General features: G+C 35.5%; 1 protein-coding gene across 1 annotated transcript; it reads left to right on the forward strand.

Moving 5' to 3' along the window:
• The first annotated feature begins 10,984 nt into the window (after positions 1-10,984).
• On the forward strand, positions 10,985-16,707 carry LOC103328691 (uncharacterized). Its single transcript, XM_008231098.3, has 7 exons — positions 10,985-11,266; positions 11,561-11,686; positions 12,719-12,919; positions 14,950-15,046; positions 15,505-15,608; positions 15,793-15,844; positions 16,265-16,707. Exons 1-7 carry the CDS (start codon positions 11,052-11,054, stop codon positions 16,463-16,465), a joined length of 996 nt encoding a protein of 331 aa, XP_008229320.2. The 5' UTR covers positions 10,985-11,051; the 3' UTR covers positions 16,466-16,707.
• The last annotated feature ends 1,630 nt before the right edge of the window (positions 16,708-18,337 follow it).

The raw sequence follows: 18,337 nt of genomic DNA on the forward strand, positions 1-18,337 counted from the left end.
ATACATCTTGGTGGCTGTTGATTATGTGAGTAAATGGGTGGAAGCGATACCTTGAAAAACTAATGATCATAGGTCATCTTAAAGACATGATTTTCACAAGGTTTGGAGCACTTAGGCCAACTATTAGTGATGGAGGTCTCACTTTTGTAATAAGCAATTCGCTGCATTGATGAAGAAGTATGGGGTTAAACACAAGGTTGCCACATCATATCATCCCCAAACTAGCGGCCAAGTTGAGATTTCTAATTGCGAACTTAAGCAAATTTTGGAGAAAATTGTTAGTTTAAATAGAAAGGATTGGTACTTGAAGATTAATAATGTTTTATGGGTGTATATGACTGCATACAAAACTCCCATTGGAATGTCTCCTTATCACTTTGTTTATGAGAAACCATGTCACTTGCCAGTTGAGATTGAACATAGAGCTTATTGGGCATTGAAGACCCTTAACTTTGATCTTGAATAAGCTGGAAAATTGAGGAAGCTTCAAGTTAATGAGCTTGATGAATTGAGAAACGAAGCTTATGAGAGTGCTAAGATCTATAAAGAGCGTACTAAGATGTTTCATGACAAGCAAATCATAAGGAAGACGTTTGAGTAGCACCAAAAGGTTCTACTGTTTAATTTTGCATCTTTGTCTCTTTTTGGGTAAGTTGAAGTCTCATAGATGTGGTACATATGAAGTATTAGGAGTGTTTCCCTATGGTGCCATCCAAATTAATGACTTGAAGACCGGTTATGAGTGAAAAGTGAATGGTCATAGATTGAAGCCCTACTTGGATAGCAAATTTGATATCGTAAAAGAAAAGCTCTACCTTGATTATCCGCCATTAAATTGAGATGGGAGTAACGTCTGGCTGAAGACGTAAAACTCAGCGCTTCATAGGAGGCAACCCAACGTTCGCTAGATAGCTCTTAGACAATGAAGTCGCCGCAACTTTGCTGGATCATCCTAAGAGCGTTTCCAGCGGTGCCCCCTAGCCCGGGCAATAGGGGCCCAAGCCCTAATTTGTAGTTCCAGCGGGATTTTACAAACCTAGTAGCACATGGGTCCCACCAAACTAGGCTAGCCCCAGCAACGAAATTTTTTTTTTAAATCTAAAAAATACTAAAAATTTTAGAATTTTTTAAATAAATACTTAGTCATATTCTTCACTTCCCACACCAAAACACTATACAAATTCTTCTCCTCATATCTCATGTGAATAGTGGTTGTCCTTTGGTTGCCATGTCAATGGGTGGAAACATCACAAGCCTTTTGCAAGGGCTGCCACTATTCACGTGAATAGTAACAGCCATTGCCTTTTGCCATGGCAAATGGGTGGAAGTGCTCTAATTGCTTCAAGGGGGAGTTTTTTTACCTATTCCCTTGCTAATCTACTTTCATTTGCCTCTAACCCTTACTTTACTAATGCACTGCATATTTTTCTTGCTTTAACATTGAGGGCAATGTTTTGTTCAAGTTTTTTTTGGGGGAGGGTGGGTTGGGGGAGGATTTCAAACTTGTTTTTTTTGTATGTTTTTCATTCTCTGTTTGTATAGTTTTTGTTTGGTTAAAACTGTTTTTTTCTCTTAAACTTTTGTTTATACTATGTTCTTCAATCTTTCATGCTGATTTTAACCATTTAAAGAACATAAACTTCGGCTAAGTGGTTTGTGAGATAAAGGGTAAAAACTGAACCTACATCAAAACTAGAAAACTGTTTTGTGCTTTTGCACTTGTGTGTTTCGTCAATTTAGGATTTTTTGGAACCAGGAGTTTAACAATGCTCATGACATTAGTCTTTTTTTTTTTCTGTCTAGTTTATGAATATGTAAAAATCCTAAAATTCCATCATGTTATTTTTAAAATAATCGATAAAAATCAAGCATAGGTCAAAACTGTTTTTGTCAAGAAAAGGTTGACAGATTTTGTTTTCTTTATTTTATTTTTTTTGTTTTGGTTAGTTTTTCAGTTTTATTTACTATTGTTCAGTCCTTAATGTCATAAAATTCATAAAAAATAAAAAATAAAAAATATTTATAAAATATTTTTCTTTTTATTCTTGAGTTGTTTTAGTTAAGTCTTCCACAAATCGATGATAACACTTGGATTTTACTTCGTTATATAGCTTTTAAGGATTGATAATCATTATGTGAGCTTTAATTGTGGTTCTTCAGTTAACTTTTTCTCACATAATTATTCTCATATCTTCGATGCATATGGCCAATTTAATGCAAATTACTTTTAACTTAGAGAATTATATGTGGATTAAAGTGTAGACTTGATAACCCTTGTGAGTTTTTGAGCTCCATGCATATTCTTCATTGAGAGTTATATTTCTTTTCATGATTGCATTTCGTTCACTAGAACTTGCTCTAATATCCATTGAGACGTTTCAATAACCATACAATCCTAAGGAAGTGATTTAGGCCATGTTTGATTTGTTTGAGCCTTTCTAGCCAACCCTTATGTGTTATTCATCCCTAGTTAGCCCTTCGAGCCTTTTAATAAGCCTTTTTTTTCTCAACCCAATTTTCTTACCTTATTACCCTATTAAACACACATCCTTACCTTTTTTTTTTTTCCTTTTCTAGAGAACTAGTAGAGCTAATTCTTTTAAAGGGATTCAAGATGCAAGGATAGTTGCTCAGCTTGAAGATGAAGAATAAGTTTGGGGATTGAAATAAATGAAGTGAAGTAAGAGGGCCGGAAAATTGGGCCAAATTGTGCACAAGAACGAAGTGTGCTGTGAATTTCAAATTAAAGTGCTCAAGTTTTATTCCTTGCTAGTCATCATAATCTATAATCTCTCATGACATGCTATGTTAGTAATTTTGTAGAAATTTTGTTGCATGTCTATCCTTTCATTTATGTAACCCTTTCACCTTAGCACCATTACAACCTTTGTAAAGACTTTTTGATCTTTGGTGTTGTATAGTTTTTCTGTGGAGATGTGATATGCAGAGCAAGCTTATGGGGTTTGATTTTGTTTTCATGCATTCACTTTTCTTGAGTAAAACACTTACCCCAAATTTTGAATGCTTTCTTTGTGAGTGACATTTCTAGTGAGATTTGGAGTTGAAGTTTTATTTTGCATATCTTTATCGGGGTTGAGTAAGTTGTGTTAGTATTTGGCTATTTCACACACTATACTTGAGAATGTACCGTTGCGTAGAGAGCGACGAAACGAGTCCGTAGACATGTAGTGGACTAAAATCGGAGTTGTAACGAAAGAGTTACGATCAAAAGAAGTTCAGTGGCATAACCATAAATATTTCAATCTTCAGTTTATATAAACCCAGATTTTATGGTTTTCGGGGGACGACCAGCCGACTTTGGGAGCTGTTTTCTCTTAGCTCCGACCTCCGATTCAGGCAAGACCAGTGCCAAACGAACCACCAAACTTTCCTCTTCCAACCCCAGCCCTTCGCCGCCTCGATCCGCTGCCACGATCGCCGAAAACAGCGAAAGCGGCGGTCTTGGGCGATTTTAATAAATTTCCAAGCTTTCGTTCTCCGTCGTCCGGCCAAAAAATCGGACGAGTGAGGTATGGATTTCTAGCTATTTTTCATGCTATAGCTGCTGGTTGGATAGGATTTCAGAAATTTCCAGCGTAGATAGCTCGATTTACAAGCTAGGTTTGTGAGGTTTTGGTCCTGTTCGGCCACTTCCGCCAGTTTTGGGGTAGGTCCAAGAACAAAACTGGCTCCAAATGGGGTGTTATACCTAGGATAGGTGTCTTGAGCCGTGATTTGGAGTTTTTCCGACGAAGAGTTATCGCTTTAGGAACCACGCTGCCGGCGGTGGGTGGCGCGTGAAATAGAGGTGGGGACCACGATCGGTCCTAGAATAATCTCTTAGTCCCCACGATATTAATTCGGATAACGTTTGAACCCGAACGGATCTCGCCTAGTGTGTGATTTGAGGTTCGACACGTTTGAACCGTTGGATCACGATCAATTTCAAGCACGTTGATCTAGGTAATTCCGAGATCGTATAGTGTTTGTGATCGTAAAAGAGTCGATTACTCGAAATATGTCAGCCCTAGAGCGAGTTTAAAAGATAAATAAACGATTCTGAGATAAACAAACGATTCTGAGATCGGAACAAAGGAAAGAACTACGTGTGGCTTAATCCCTCGGAAGTACGTGGCGACCTCTGATTATCAGTGCAGCCACGAGTTATGGGCTCGGGGTTTATGTTATTGTTTAGTAGGGTATTTTAGTCTTTTTACGACCCACGATTACAGTGTCGTTTTAAGCGAATTCGGCCGGATTTCAAAGTGGAATTTGGGTCGGGTCGTTTCAATTGGTATCGAGCATTAGGTTAACTTCCTGTAGACACAGCATCACATGTGCATCCTCATTTTCAGAAATTGCTGGACATTTCTTATGTTTGAAAATTTGTTGAGGTTTCATTTGAAAAAAAAAAAAAAACTTGTTATACATGTTATTATTATACACTTATATGTCGAAAATTGAGGTTTAGCAAGTTGAGCATTTAATTATATGTTTATTCATCACCTATTTATACTTGCTCATGTGATTAATTGTGTTATAAGAGTATAAAAGAGTATAAATATGATATTGGAATAATATACAAACAGAGAGCAAGGTGGTTAATTAACTAGTTAAGTAGTTGATGCATATATTCAGTGGTTGAAAAAGGAATAAATATAACTTTTAGTGTTTATCAGATTTTGGTATATATATATATATATATGGATATATTTTAAGTTCAGTTGAGAATCAGTTTATTGAAAGTTTTTGTAAATAGCAGATTATGGTTTTCAAACCCACAGTGAGGGTACCCCGATTGCCTTGAGACATCGATTATTTTGCCTCACGAGTTTGGGGCGCCCGAACCGTGTAGTGCCAGTGCGGCTCGGATTGAGAGGTTGTCTCCGAGACCTGCCAGTTTGCGGATCGGTGACTACGGTCCCCGAGTCACGCGATTGCGGCTCGGGTTGATTTTGTATCACCGAGACTGCCAGAGAATTGCAGTTATCGAATGTGGATCAGATATGGAAATACGCCTAGGTGGAGAGAATTTCAGTTTTGAGATGCTTTTAAACTAAATTAAGGATTTTATACAGTTACCACTATTTTCTTCAGTATCACAATTGTTTTACAAGTGCTATATATATATATACATATATGTATGTTTATTTATAAATCTTAAGTGAGGTCGATAAAAAGATATTCAGAGTTTGCCTATTTTATCTTAATCCAGTTTGCTTTAAATTATCTATGACTTTAATTGTTATTATTGGATATGGTATTAAACAGTTCCCTTATTTCTAGCTTATGTTGCCCCACGAGTTTCTACAGATTATCGGACCGTAGGAGCGAGTGCGGATCAGGTTGACGGATGTCTCCGAGTCCGATCGGATTACAGAACATGATGAATTATACATTCAGTGTTTTTCCAGCAGAATTACTATTTGATAAGTCGTGCATAAATAAGAATGCACGAGTTAGAAGGTTTGAGATTGCTAGAGTAATTTTATTAATCTGAAAGTTGACATGAATTTCATTAGCAGATTGATTTATTTGAATCTTTGTGGCCTGAGGTCAAAATATTATGATGCTTGATTGCTTGGATATGATTTCATGCATGCTGGTAGTTGTGATACAGATACATATTTAAACATATATACTTGTTTTACATGCATAATGTTTTTGGGAAATGTTCAATTTGTAGGGGAGACTCTACCGAATTTTCGATAGAAGTCACACTAGAATTTCAGTTAATTTCAATTAAAAATGGCAAATTAGTCTTTTGTGCCCAGCATTAGCAGGTGTCAGACACTCAGAGAGAAACAAGGATTTTAGCTGAATATTAGATTCATGGCCAAAGTTTTAAATTTATCATAAATTCAGTTAGTTATCAGTTCTTTTCAGAGTTTTATATTTTTGAAGCCAGCTCGGTTTTCGGATATAAGCGTGGCCTTGATTTTATTGATTGTCATCTTGTCTGATTATTGAGATGCAAGTGGTGAATGCGATACTAGAAGAGCAGACTTGAGAACCCAAATGATCGTATGCCCAGTACCCTCACCCCTCTAGTGAATGGTAAGGAAAATTTCGAGGACGAAATTTTTGTAAGGGGGGTAGATTGTAACAACCTGGTCCTTAATTAATATTTAATTATTAATTTATTCTAGTAAAAGACACTTATACCCCTAGAATATTTTATTAGTTTAAAAGTTGACTTTTTGACCGGGAAGGAATTTGGGGATTTGATGTAGTATTGCGTATAGAGCGACGAAATGAGTTCGTAGACACGTAGTGGACTAAAATCAGAGTTGTAACGAAAGAGTTACGATCAAAAGAAGTTCAGTGGCATAACCATAAATATTTCAATCTTCAGTTTATATAAACCCAGATTTTCTGGTTTTCGGGACGACCAGCCGACTTTGGGGCTGTTTTCTCTCGGCTCCGACCTCCGATTCAGGCAAGACCAGTGCCAAACGAACCACCAAACTTCCCTCTTTCAACCCCAGCCCTTCGCCGCCTCGATCCGCCACCATAGTCGCCGAAAACAGCCGCGAAACAGGAGGTCTGGGCAGTTTTTGAGAACTTCCAAGCTTTCGTTCTCCGTCGTCCGCCCACCAAATCGGACGAGTGAGGTATGGATTTCTAGCTATTTTTCATGCTCTAGCTGCTGGTTGGATAGGATTTCAGAAATTTCTAGCGTAGATAGCTCGATTTACGAGCTAGGTTTTAGTAGGTTTTTGGGTCACTGTTCTGGCCACTTGGCCAGTTTTGGGATAGATCCAAGAACAAAAGTGGCTCCAAATGGGGTGTTATACCTAGGATAGGAGTCTTGAGCCGTGATTCGAAGTTTTTTCGATGAAGCGTTATCGCTTTAGGAACCACGCGCTACCGGTGCTTGGGCGGCGCGTGAGCGGCAGGGTGGGGACCACAGTTAGTCCTAGAATAATCTCCTAGTCCCACGAGCGCATAGGATTTCACGAATCTTAATTCGGATAACGTTTGAATCCCGAACGGATCTCGCCTAGTGTGTGATTTTCGGGTTCGATACGTTTGAACCGTTGGATCACAGTCAATTTTAAGTACATTGATCTAGGTAATTCCAAGATCGTATAGTATTTGACGGATCGTAAAACACAGTCCCGGTTACTCCAGAAATGTCAGCCCTAGAGCGAGTTTAACAGATAAATGAACCGATTCAGATAAATAAACCAGATTATAGATAAACAAACTAGTTACAGATCATGAACAAAGGAAAGAACTACGTGTGGCTTGATCTCTCAAAAGGTGCGTAGGCAGCCTACGATTATCGTAGCGCACCACGAGTTATGGGCTCAGGGTTTATGTTATTGTTTAGCAGGGTATTTTGGTCTTTTTACGACCCACGGTTTCCAGTGTCAGTTTTAAATAGGATTCGGCCCGAATTTCAAAGTGAAATTTGGGTCGGGTCGTTTAATACTTAGTTTCTTTTATTTATTAGCTATTTACCTTGTTTTCTTCTTTTGTAGGTAAAGTTCAACAAATGAATTAATTTGAAGATTTTTAAGGCAACTTTTGATGCATTATGCAAATTTTCTCAAAAATTGCCTATATGAATCAACCAATTTTACGGAATAGTTTGTACTTGCTCAGGATGAATCAGGTTACGAGCCTTATATGGCTAGAAAGCCCTGAATGTCTAGTTTCTACATAATTTTACGGTTCATAGTTCTGAAGTCGGAAGAGGAAGATACTGTGTTTTTTTTTTCCAGAGAAGATACTGTGTTTTGAGTGACTGATGTTTAGAGTTGGAATTTATGTGCGGGAATTGGATTAATTATTTGGGTTATCTATTTTATCTAAGTAATTAATTAGGTCTTAATTTACATTCCAAGATGAAGATAAGGCTTATTAGAAGATTCTAGAAGAGCCCAATGGGATGGATGTGTCTTGGTTTGAATTAGAAAGTTGAATAAGTCAATCTCCTTCTGAAGAAAAAAAGAAAAGGAAACAAATCATATTTGAAGAGGGGTTCTTACTTGCAAACCTTGGAGGTTTTGAGAGCATATTGATGAGAGTCTCAAATTACATCTTTTTAACATTATTTTGGAGACTTTATGATATAAATTTGGCTTAATAAAGATAATATCACTTGTTGTTACATTTCATTCTCACCAATTGAATTTATGAATTTTTTGTATTTAATTTGGTGAACTTATTAGGTGAATTTATCTTTTGTAGGAATTTGGAAAGCCAAGGGAAGAAGATATATATTTGTTCAAGTTCAAGCCAAGAGTGAAGAGAATTGCTGGCGGATTTTATTGAAGAATTGATTGTGAGATTATTGTGATCATAAAGAGAAGTAAATAGGGAGAAGAGAAGACAAAACCGTTGAAGCTAAATAGCCTATTTCATGTCATTCATTGCCATTTAATGCCCACTGCCTCACCATTATTTCTTTTCCGCTAAATCTCTACCATCAACACATGTTTAATCCAATTAATCCATCACTTAAACCCTTCATTACCCACCATAACACATGTTTAATCCATTAATCCATCACTTAAACCCTTCATTACCCACCATGAACATATTAACTTTCCACTCACCTCATTGACTACTATAAATCACCCATCCAATTATTTGGCAAGGACGTACAATGACAAATTTCTTTATTCATTTCATTCAAAATTTAGTTATGTTTTTCCTAGTAATGAGTTGCTAGAACTCTAGCTAAGGCTAAAGGGAATGTCCTTTGAGAAAGTTTGTAAATTGTTCTTTAATCCAATATGAATTGCTAACTTCTTTTATTTTTTATTGTTCAATATCTTCATATCCTTTTATTTTGATTGATGTTAAGTGCTACTATCTTTTCATGAGTTCAATTATATTTTTCTTATTGTTAAGAACTGACTTAGCATGCTTTTAAATTAAAAGATCAAATATTAAGCAATTTCACTTTCTGAAAATCATTTAAAAAAGATAACATTGAAAAATTAAATTGGTTTTAATTTTTTCATCTTCATGTTAAAATTTCTCTATGATAATTTTAATCGAGTTATAATTTGGATTAAAGAGCATGAAACATATTTTGCTTAAAGAATTGAACCTTGATGCCTTAGCATTTCCATTATTGATATTTCATTTTTAAACTTAATCTCTACAACACTCAAATTAAATTACTTTTCCATTTTGTAGTCATTTTTATTTTGGTACGTTTAATTATTTCTTTGTGTTCAAACATTTGCCTACCTACTCCTTGAGGATATGATACTTGGACTTCCAAGATTATTACTACGTGTGACTACTTGCACTTGGTTAGACGCAACACCTATAAATACTTCTCTTTTTTGTGTTATAAAGGATGTTGACGAACCTACACAATATTCACCAATACTCAGAGTGAAATTACGAAGGCGTGGATGGTCTCTATTCTGTCTTCAATTAAAATGTGTAATCTTATTTTTCTATGCTTATTTGTTGTGATCCGATGACTATGTCTAGCTAGGCCTCTTGGCCAAGGCTAGGAGGATGCCTTCGTTTAATTATTTGTGTTATTGAATGTTGAGTTTTTATCTAATGAGTTGTGCTGATAAATTTATAATCTCTACTTAAATTTATTCTAAGTGTTGAATTCTTTTGATTGGCCATCTTTAGGGTTTGCATCTAGGTGATAAGATGGATACATGCAGACCTAATAAGTTGCATGTTTCAAAGCTTATTGCAATTATAAATTGTGAAGAACTTAATACTCTAATAAAGATTAAGACTTCATATGATTCCTTGTTTCCTTAAAACTTAATGAATCTCATATGTTTAACCTATGCCATAATACGGATAGATTACATAGTAAGATAACAACCTAAGCCATAATACGAATAGTAATCACAGTTAAGGGAAAATCGGCTTAAGTGCGCTAAAATCAACTTAGGTACGGAATCTTTATCGATTAACTCATTGGATTAATCACTTACCTCAATAACATGAGTAAGAAGACTAATGGTTGAATCTAAAGCCTTGGTGTTTCATCATATTGTTAACAAGCTTTTCCAAAATCCTTTTTTTAAATTTCCTTAAATTTCATTGTTTGCCTTTATTTGTTTTCTTAAACCAAAATCAACTTTTGCCAACTCACTTTTCAAAACTTCCACTGGATAACCCAAATCACTTGTGAGAACGACCATGTGCTTGCATATCTATACTAACCATTGATCTGTGCTCTTGCAAGATAAATTTGTTGAATTTAATCTATTAATTTAGGTTGAATTTGGACATAACAACTCATCAAATTAAAATCCCCAAGCAAGCAAGGACACTTTGTTTCTTTCCTGCATTGCATTTGCACAAGATAGTAACTAATGAGATGTATTGTAAATTATGGACCACTCTTTTGACAAGTTAGACAGACCGTCTTGAAGGGTTTAATTCGACCATGTACCACTTTCTTGGAGCCATGCCACTATATATAGGGCTTGAAATTCAATCATTAATCCCAAATTTTGAAGAACCCTAAACCCAAATGGCCAATTTCGAGCCCTAATGTGAAATGAGGATAGTTTCAAACGAGCTTTTACGCTCAAGGGATTTGGGTTACGAAATTTCCTCTTGCATCGTCAAAGAAATTGACAAGAATACTAACTTGTCCTTGAACTACTAGAAATACGAAACTACACTGGTAAAAGTGACATAATTGAAACTACATGGTCAAAATGATTAAAGTGCCAAAGAAGTTCAGACTCATTTAAAAAAGAGGCTACAATGAGGAGTTTAAAGTGAGAAGCCCAATCCCACCATCAAAATATTTAAAATATTTAAGTCACATAATTTTTTTACGTTTGTTTATAATGAGATTGACCTTTTCAAATAGCCCTCTCACTTTAAACTCCTCGTTATAACCACCCCGCCCATTTAGAGCCTACCATTGGGCTTTCTCTATAAGAAAAACAAAAGAAAAAAATGTACAAATCTTAAGATCTATGACCCAAGCCCAAAAAAGTCCACCAGAGTAACCCCAAGGTTTGATCACGTCGATTTCAGTACTCGGGTCAGTATTAGTATTACTATAGTCCATCTCTCTCTCTATCTCTGTAGCAATGGCTGGACTTCGATTGGGGCCAGATGACTCGGAGCTATCGCAGCAGAGCCGAGCTGCTCCGGCCGATCTCATCTCCGACGACGACCGCTCCGTCGCCGCAGACTCATGGTCCATCAAGAGTGACTACGGAAGCACTCTCGACGACGACCAGCGCCACGCCGACGCTGCCGAGGCCCTCTCCGCGGCTAACCTCCGCGCCCCTTCCGATTACAGGTTTAATTTCAGTCCACTTCCTGTTTGGTTTCCCAGAAAATCTTGTGAAGAAAATATTATGAAGACTAGGTTTCCCATTGCTTGTTGTATTTAGGCTTATTCTGGTTTTACAACCTCTGTTATAACTCTTGACTTTAGAGGATGAGTGAGACTCTTTTAGTCAATGAATTAATTATTTTATTTTAAAGTGATTAATTTTGTTTAATGAACTAATTAGTTCATGATATAATTATTTTCTTTTTAATGTTGTATGTATTGTGTTTGATGTTGTGTGTTGTAATTGTATGTGTGCAGTTCTGACAAGGAGGAACCAGATGCTGAAGGTGTGACATCAATGCTAGGTCTTCAGAGTTATTGGGATGCTGCATATGCAGATGAGTTGGCGAATTTTCGTGAACATGGTCACACTGGTGAAGTTTGGTAAGCTTGGTTTTAGTTGTAACTCTGCAAATTAACTTGTCAATGCATTTGTTGTGGCTTTGGGGGCGCAGCATAAAGCATCTATATGGATTCAATTCATGTAGTTTGAAGTTTTCAGAGTCATAGGAAATATTAATTCATAAGTCCTTCAGCCGGGATTAGACTTGCTATATGTAGTAATATAATTTTTTGAAGTTAAAAAAAAATCAGATCTTAAAAGTAATAAATGAAAGGAGTATTCAGTGAGAACGATTGACTTTGGTGTGAACTTAATAATTAAGAGCATCAGATGGTCTTTCATGAAGGAATTGGTAAAGATACCAGTCCTCTATAAGTTACTGTGCAAAATGATGCATGCTTACTCTCTGCTTCATCATATGGTATTCGTCATGTTGGTAGAGAATCACAAGGTACAAAAATCATGCAATTGGAATCTATGTTTTGGGTTACTTTATGGACTGTAAAGGATTTTGTGGTTGACTTCAATTCTTTGTTTGATCATCTACTTATTTTCTACTCATATGATCACCATGGTTTTTGACTAGCTACTTGTCATTCATTTGTTCTCTTTCAGCCTTTGTGGTTTCTTAGCAAGAATGAAGTGGGAGAAGCATACAGGATTTATTTAGCCTAGGTGTCTTAGTGGGAGAGTGAAGGAAACATATCTTTAACAATTCGTTATTTCCTTTACTTATTCATCAACAAAATATAAGAAAGACAGAGAAGAGAGAACTGTTCTTTTTGGGTGTTATTTAGAAATCCCCTAAAGTGTTTGAATGATGAAAATATGAAAAGCAAATCTATTACAAAATTCCAAAAGAAAATATTTATTACCTAAATTTCTTTGAAATATTGAAATATTACTGGCTTTATAATCACTTTTGGTTATGGTTAACCAAATTTTGTCAAATTTAACTAATTTTTTTAAAACCCAATTGAGTGAGCATTTTCTATTTTAGTTCCACTTCTGCTAAAATGGGTAGATAATGTAAGACCTGGAGCATTTAGCAGTTCCCCGTGCTGTTTCTGTAGGTTTGGAGCTGATGTCATGGAAGTTGTCACCTCTTGGACCAAAAACTTATGCATTGATATTTCTCAAGGTCGCATGCCAAATCATGTTGATAATATCAAGTCTGATCCTGTTGAACAAGGTGATAAGTATCTTTCAGATTGGAGTGTACTTGACATTGGGACTGGCAATGGATTGCTACTTCAAGAACTTTCCAAGCAAGGGTATTCTTCGATTTTTTCAATTTTATCTGGTATTATATGTTGAGCTAAGTTGAAAGTCCTGTATGGAGGCAGATTCAATTCAAAACTAAGTGAACCATATCTCAAATAATGTCTAGATTGGAAATATAAGGGTTTTGTTTTAAAATTCACAAGTTGCTCATCGGTGGAGGTGTCAGCATGTGTATGACACATGGTTAATGTGAATAATGTACGTTTAGATTCCATAGAGTGATGTAGCAGAGATGAAAATAAAATCTAAAATAAATCGATACCTTGAAAATAAAATCTAAAATAAATTGATATCGACCATGAGGGAAGTGTGTGTCTCCTGAAATGTTTATTTGCAGTGCTTAATAAGTTGTCATATTTGAATTATGCAATCAGTTTTGTACTTTTAGAAATTAACTTTCTTTTATTTTTATATTATTATTTTTATTAAGCTTTTTTTAAAAATAAGAATAATAGAGAACTATAATTCTGAGTTAATTAATAGGTTGGTTCAGTGATTTCAGTACTATCACTACTATTGTTATTATTATTCTAGTTATTGCATTATTATATGGGCCTTATTTTAATAAGGTTTCTAGACTTTCTTATAGGAAAACAGGTTTTTAGGCTTTGGCATATGATGCGATAAATATTTATTTGAATGTACCCGCATTTCCTCTCTCCTTGTTCTGTATTTTTCTCTTGTTCCTTCTAGCTCTCCATCCAACTATGCCCTACATCGATTGCCATTAGAGCTCAAAATGTGATCCAGTTTTGCCAGTAGTAGACAGTCTAGGCTTTAAGAGTGCAATAAACTCTACCGTCACTTTAACACCTACCTACTTACACTCAAGTGGCATTACTGTAACCACTGCACATCGTGCTCCAGTTAAAAGAAGCTCCTCTTCTGTTTTTAGGGTAACAACATAGGTAGGAAGTCTGGATCTGCCCTCGTTGAATCTTGCTGTGAGCCTCCATGGTTCGTTTACCGTAATTGCTTCTTTCGCCTTGTCTCTCTCTCTCTCTCTCTCTCTCTCTCTCTCTCTCTCTCTCTCTCTCTCTCTCTCTCTCTCTCTCTCTCTCATTGTTTTCTTCTTTCTCCTTGTTTTGTATTACTTTATGAAGTCTGTTTTCTCTTTGTCCTACATCAATATTCTTGGGTATTATGTGGCATTTCGATCCTCCAAGCATCAATCTTGTCTTAAAGAGTGGGCATGATTTGTTGGAAATGTACATGGAGCCTTTAATTTTCGTCTTCAATACATTTGTTGCTAAATTTAACAGACTGACTAAAGTCAATTAAAATGGTCTTTCTCATAGTTACCTGGTACAGGGAATGAGAGGGTACGTGGAACAGGAATGGGTTTGGGGTATGCTAGTTTCTACGGTACGGGATTTGAAGGGGTAGGCATAGACGGTACGGTATTTTGGGTCGCAATTTGTGTTACTTTTTAATTCGGTACAATATTTATTTTATAAATACTCATATATATATAAAGAGATGCACTTCAATGGATTTATAAGTATATGAATGTGGTAGGCATGATATTTATAATACAATAGGCAAACAGTCATGATATTTATAGTATAGTACGCAAACAGTAATAATATAGTAGGCATGATGTTTATGGGGTCTAATCTACTGATCCATGTGTGGAGTATATTAGGCAAACAATAGGACCGTGTGTGCAGTATCTGTTCTTCACAGGTACTGTTATGCTACTTAATGAATTTGGTTCATTAAATCTATTGATCCAGGTTGCTTACGTACCATGAACTGTTATACCCGACCCAGTTCGAAATATGGTCTTTCTTTAATAAAAAAAATTTAAAAGCTATGCCTCAGGAATGCCCATTGCTTTTTCCCTTTGTTTTATTTCTTTTCCCTTGTTGGAGGGTAGGGGTGAGGGGGAGGGAGTGTTGTCAACAAAAGTGTGAGTCAAAGATTTCATGAACTTTTAGTCAATGACTTAAATTCCATTTGTTTTTCTAAATGGCCACATTGACCATAATGAATGAAATTATTGGTGTTTTGGGTTCAGGTTTTCGGATTTAACTGGAACCGATTATAGTGAAGGAGCGGTTGACCTTGCTCGAAGCCTTGCTGCTCGTGTTGGATTACCCAACATTCATTTTTTGGTATGCCTTTTCTTTTGGCCAATTTTTTCTGGTATGTCTAAACATTGAAAAAATATCAGATTAGAACCTAATGTCTTCTATAATCCCTTGGGACATCTCTATATTTTTAGTGAATGAAATGGAATTTATCATCTATCTACTTGGTAAGTTTGTGGAGTGCTTTTTCCCCTTGTACCTGCTGAACATGGGAATAACCAATAATTTATAAACATCTGCATGGAATTTTCTAAATTAAATCACCAGATATGCATTATTGACTATGATAAACTTGTTATTCTTTCCATTAGTTGAAGTTAAATCTATACAAGCAATGTAGAACAAGTATTTATATGAGGCTGAATTTCTGTAATTGGTTCTTTAGCATTATTGTCTTCAGAATCTTGGCTTGTGTATACTGTTACTTTGATATTTTGTTTTTTCAATAATTTAAACTGAATTGCATCACATTTATTTTTTAGGTTGATGATGTTCTAGACACCAAGTTAGGAAGGCAGTTTCAACTTGTTGTGGACAAAGGAACATTAGATGCCATTGGATTGCATCCAGATGGTTCTATCAAAAGGTAAAGGCCAGCATAGTCTGCATTGCTGCATTTGCTCTGTTAAAATCATTACTCTTTTCTTTTCTATTTTCTGATTGATATTTCCTCAGTTTCTCTATTAATGATTAGTTCAGTTCATCTAATTGCTTGTCTTTATTGAATAGAAGGAAACTAGAGTGAGAAAGATTGTGTTTTTGTTATACAGGGTAATGTATTGGGATTCAGTTTCAAGATTGGTGGCTCCTGGTGGAGTATTGGTGAGCATCTTCACTTTGCCTAGTACTTGTTACTCAAAGTTGCACTCAACTTCATTTACGGCATGTTTTTGAAAGTGCTAAAGTAGGATGTTAGAGTATATAAACTATTTCATTATGAACGCAAATGCTTCACACATTCACCTTGAAAGTGTTTTATGACGACGCACCTAAAAGTTCTTTTTTAACCGAAAAGCATTTTGTGTTCTGCCGAACAATATAAGAAGCACTTTTGAATATTTAAAAGTGCTTTTGGCACTGTCAGAATCATCCCCAAACACACCCTAAAACTATATAAGATTTTAACATTTGCATCATCATTCTTCTTATTTTTGTTATTATTTTTAAAATTTCTCTTTGTCAAGTTCTTGTTTCTTTTGACACTACCTGATATTTCCATTGCCTTGCGGAACACCATTGTAGGTGATCACATCGTGTAACAGCACAAAAGATGAACTGGTGCAAGAAGTGGAAAGTTTCAATCAAAGAAGTGTGACCCAGGAACATGGTGAAACATCCAAAGATAAGTTCCAATACCTTAGTCATGTCCGCACATATCCGACATTCATGTTCGGTGGATCTGTGGGATCACGTGTTGCCACTGTGGCATTTCTCCGAAACTGAATCACTAATCCTTGCGAGTAACATGGTTTGATGCGGTTCATGCATTTGTGTGTGCACACCGAGAAAGTAAATGTACTGACTTGTGCAAGTTCTTTTATTTGTTTGAAAACCATGAAACTCTGATTCATTTTAAGCTATTTCTTCTTTGTCAGGGTTTCTGCTATGCAAAGTTTATACATAAAATGTACATTTTATTGTTAGTTGCTAGTATGAATGTATTTTGGTTAAATAGCTATTTGACATATTAGATTTTCCTATTCTTTGGAATTCAACTACCTTCTCTGCGAGAGATTACCTTAAAACATGTTGGGGTATCCTTGATCTGCTTTGTTTGCTTGGGCTGTGGTGTGAATTTCCACCAGGATGTTCACAATTAGGGTGAGAAATTTGGAAGACCTATTTACCAAACTCTAGGTAGTTTTCCAGCATTGTGCCGAAATAAGATAAAAACACTATGTCAAAAGGTATAACAATCAACTTGGTCTAGCTGCAGGACAAACCCCTATGCAATTTTTACGCTTTGTTAGTTATGTAATCTTGAGTTCACATGTTCTTATCAAAGATGTTACACAATGAAAAAAAGTGTTAAAATTTACTTACAAAACTAATTAGGATCGAACACATTTTGCAAAAATATATCATTCAATCAGACCATTAGGGTTAGCAAACGTACCTTAAGACCAAGTTAGTATATTGGTCTAGCAATCGTTTAGATCTTAACAAACACTTGCCCTAATTGATTTGGTATATTTGGTAAAGCTCTTGATATAAATACTAAACAAATTAAACTATAGTTGAGTCTAGTATATAACTAGTTGCACCCCAAGAATCAAGAGAACTTTTTACAAAAGCCATAAAACTAAATCAAAGCAACGATTACAGTTACTCCTTGTCAAACAAATTCATACACATTATCTTGAGAACATTGACCACATACAATCCAACAACACAAAGTAATTAAATTGACCCTCTAGCCTTCCCCATCACTCTCTCTCTCTCTCTCTCTCTCTCTCTCTCTCTCGCATGTACAAGATCCAATCCAATCTGCCCAAATCGATTGATCCAATCCAATTTCAATTGGTTTCGATGATTTGATGGATTGGATTGGATTTGTAATTTTCAAAACCGACATGATTGGATTGGATGACGGATTTGCTTATGAGAATTCAATCCAATGTAGTTAGTTTTATGCTTATTTTGCTCGTGTAGGTATTTGTAGTTGAAAATGTTATGAATATTTTAAGTCATTTAATGAAGTTATATTTAATATAATATAATCAAAATAATTTTATGTAGTATTTCATTTATATTTACATTTATGTCTATTAATATTTTTTATTAGATTAAACTTAAGGATAAATGTTTACTATTTTATTATTGTCTTTTTCCATTATAAAAATCAATCATCCAATCCAATCCAATTCAATATCAATTGAATCGGATCGGATTGGATTGAATTTAAACATCTAATATGATTGGATCATATTGAAAAAATCACAATCCAATCTATATTGGATCGGATAGGGATTGACTAAATTGTATTGGTTTTGAACCAACATACACTCTCTCTCTCTCTCTCTCTACTAATCTTTGGTTTCACCTTTGTTCTGTGCATCATTTTTATGCCTCTGCTACTTAATATGAACCATTGTGTAAATTTTGATTCTCACAGCATATATGTTTTTGTTTTTGATTGCTATTTAAACCATATGAATGCTTAAATGAATGTAACAGACTCAAATTTAATCGGATACTATGGAATTGAGTGCGAATTATTGTTTCGTTGCAGCATGATTCTACCTAAATGAGGAAATATAGCTTGAGACTCTTTTTTGGCCCTATCTACATTTTAGATGTAATCAATGACATGTT

The sequence above is a fragment of the Prunus mume genome, linkage group LG4 (genome assembly GCF_029339155.1).
Source record: "Prunus mume cultivar Tortuosa linkage group LG4, ASM2933915v1, whole genome shotgun sequence".
Taxonomy (NCBI): Eukaryota; Viridiplantae; Streptophyta; class Magnoliopsida; order Rosales; family Rosaceae; genus Prunus; species Prunus mume.

Excerpts from the sequence above, each read along its gene's own strand:
- LOC103328691 (XM_008231098.3), top strand. The coding sequence starts at position 11,052 with ATGGCTGGACTTCGATTGGGGCCAGATGACTCGGAGCTATCGCAGCAG. Across the intron at positions 12,920-14,949 it reads CAAGAACTTTCCAAGCAAGG|GTTTTCGGATTTAACTGGAA; the intron begins GTATTCTTCGAT and ends TTTTGGGTTCAG. Across the intron at positions 15,047-15,504 it reads TACCCAACATTCATTTTTTG|GTTGATGATGTTCTAGACAC; the intron begins GTATGCCTTTTC and ends TTTATTTTTTAG.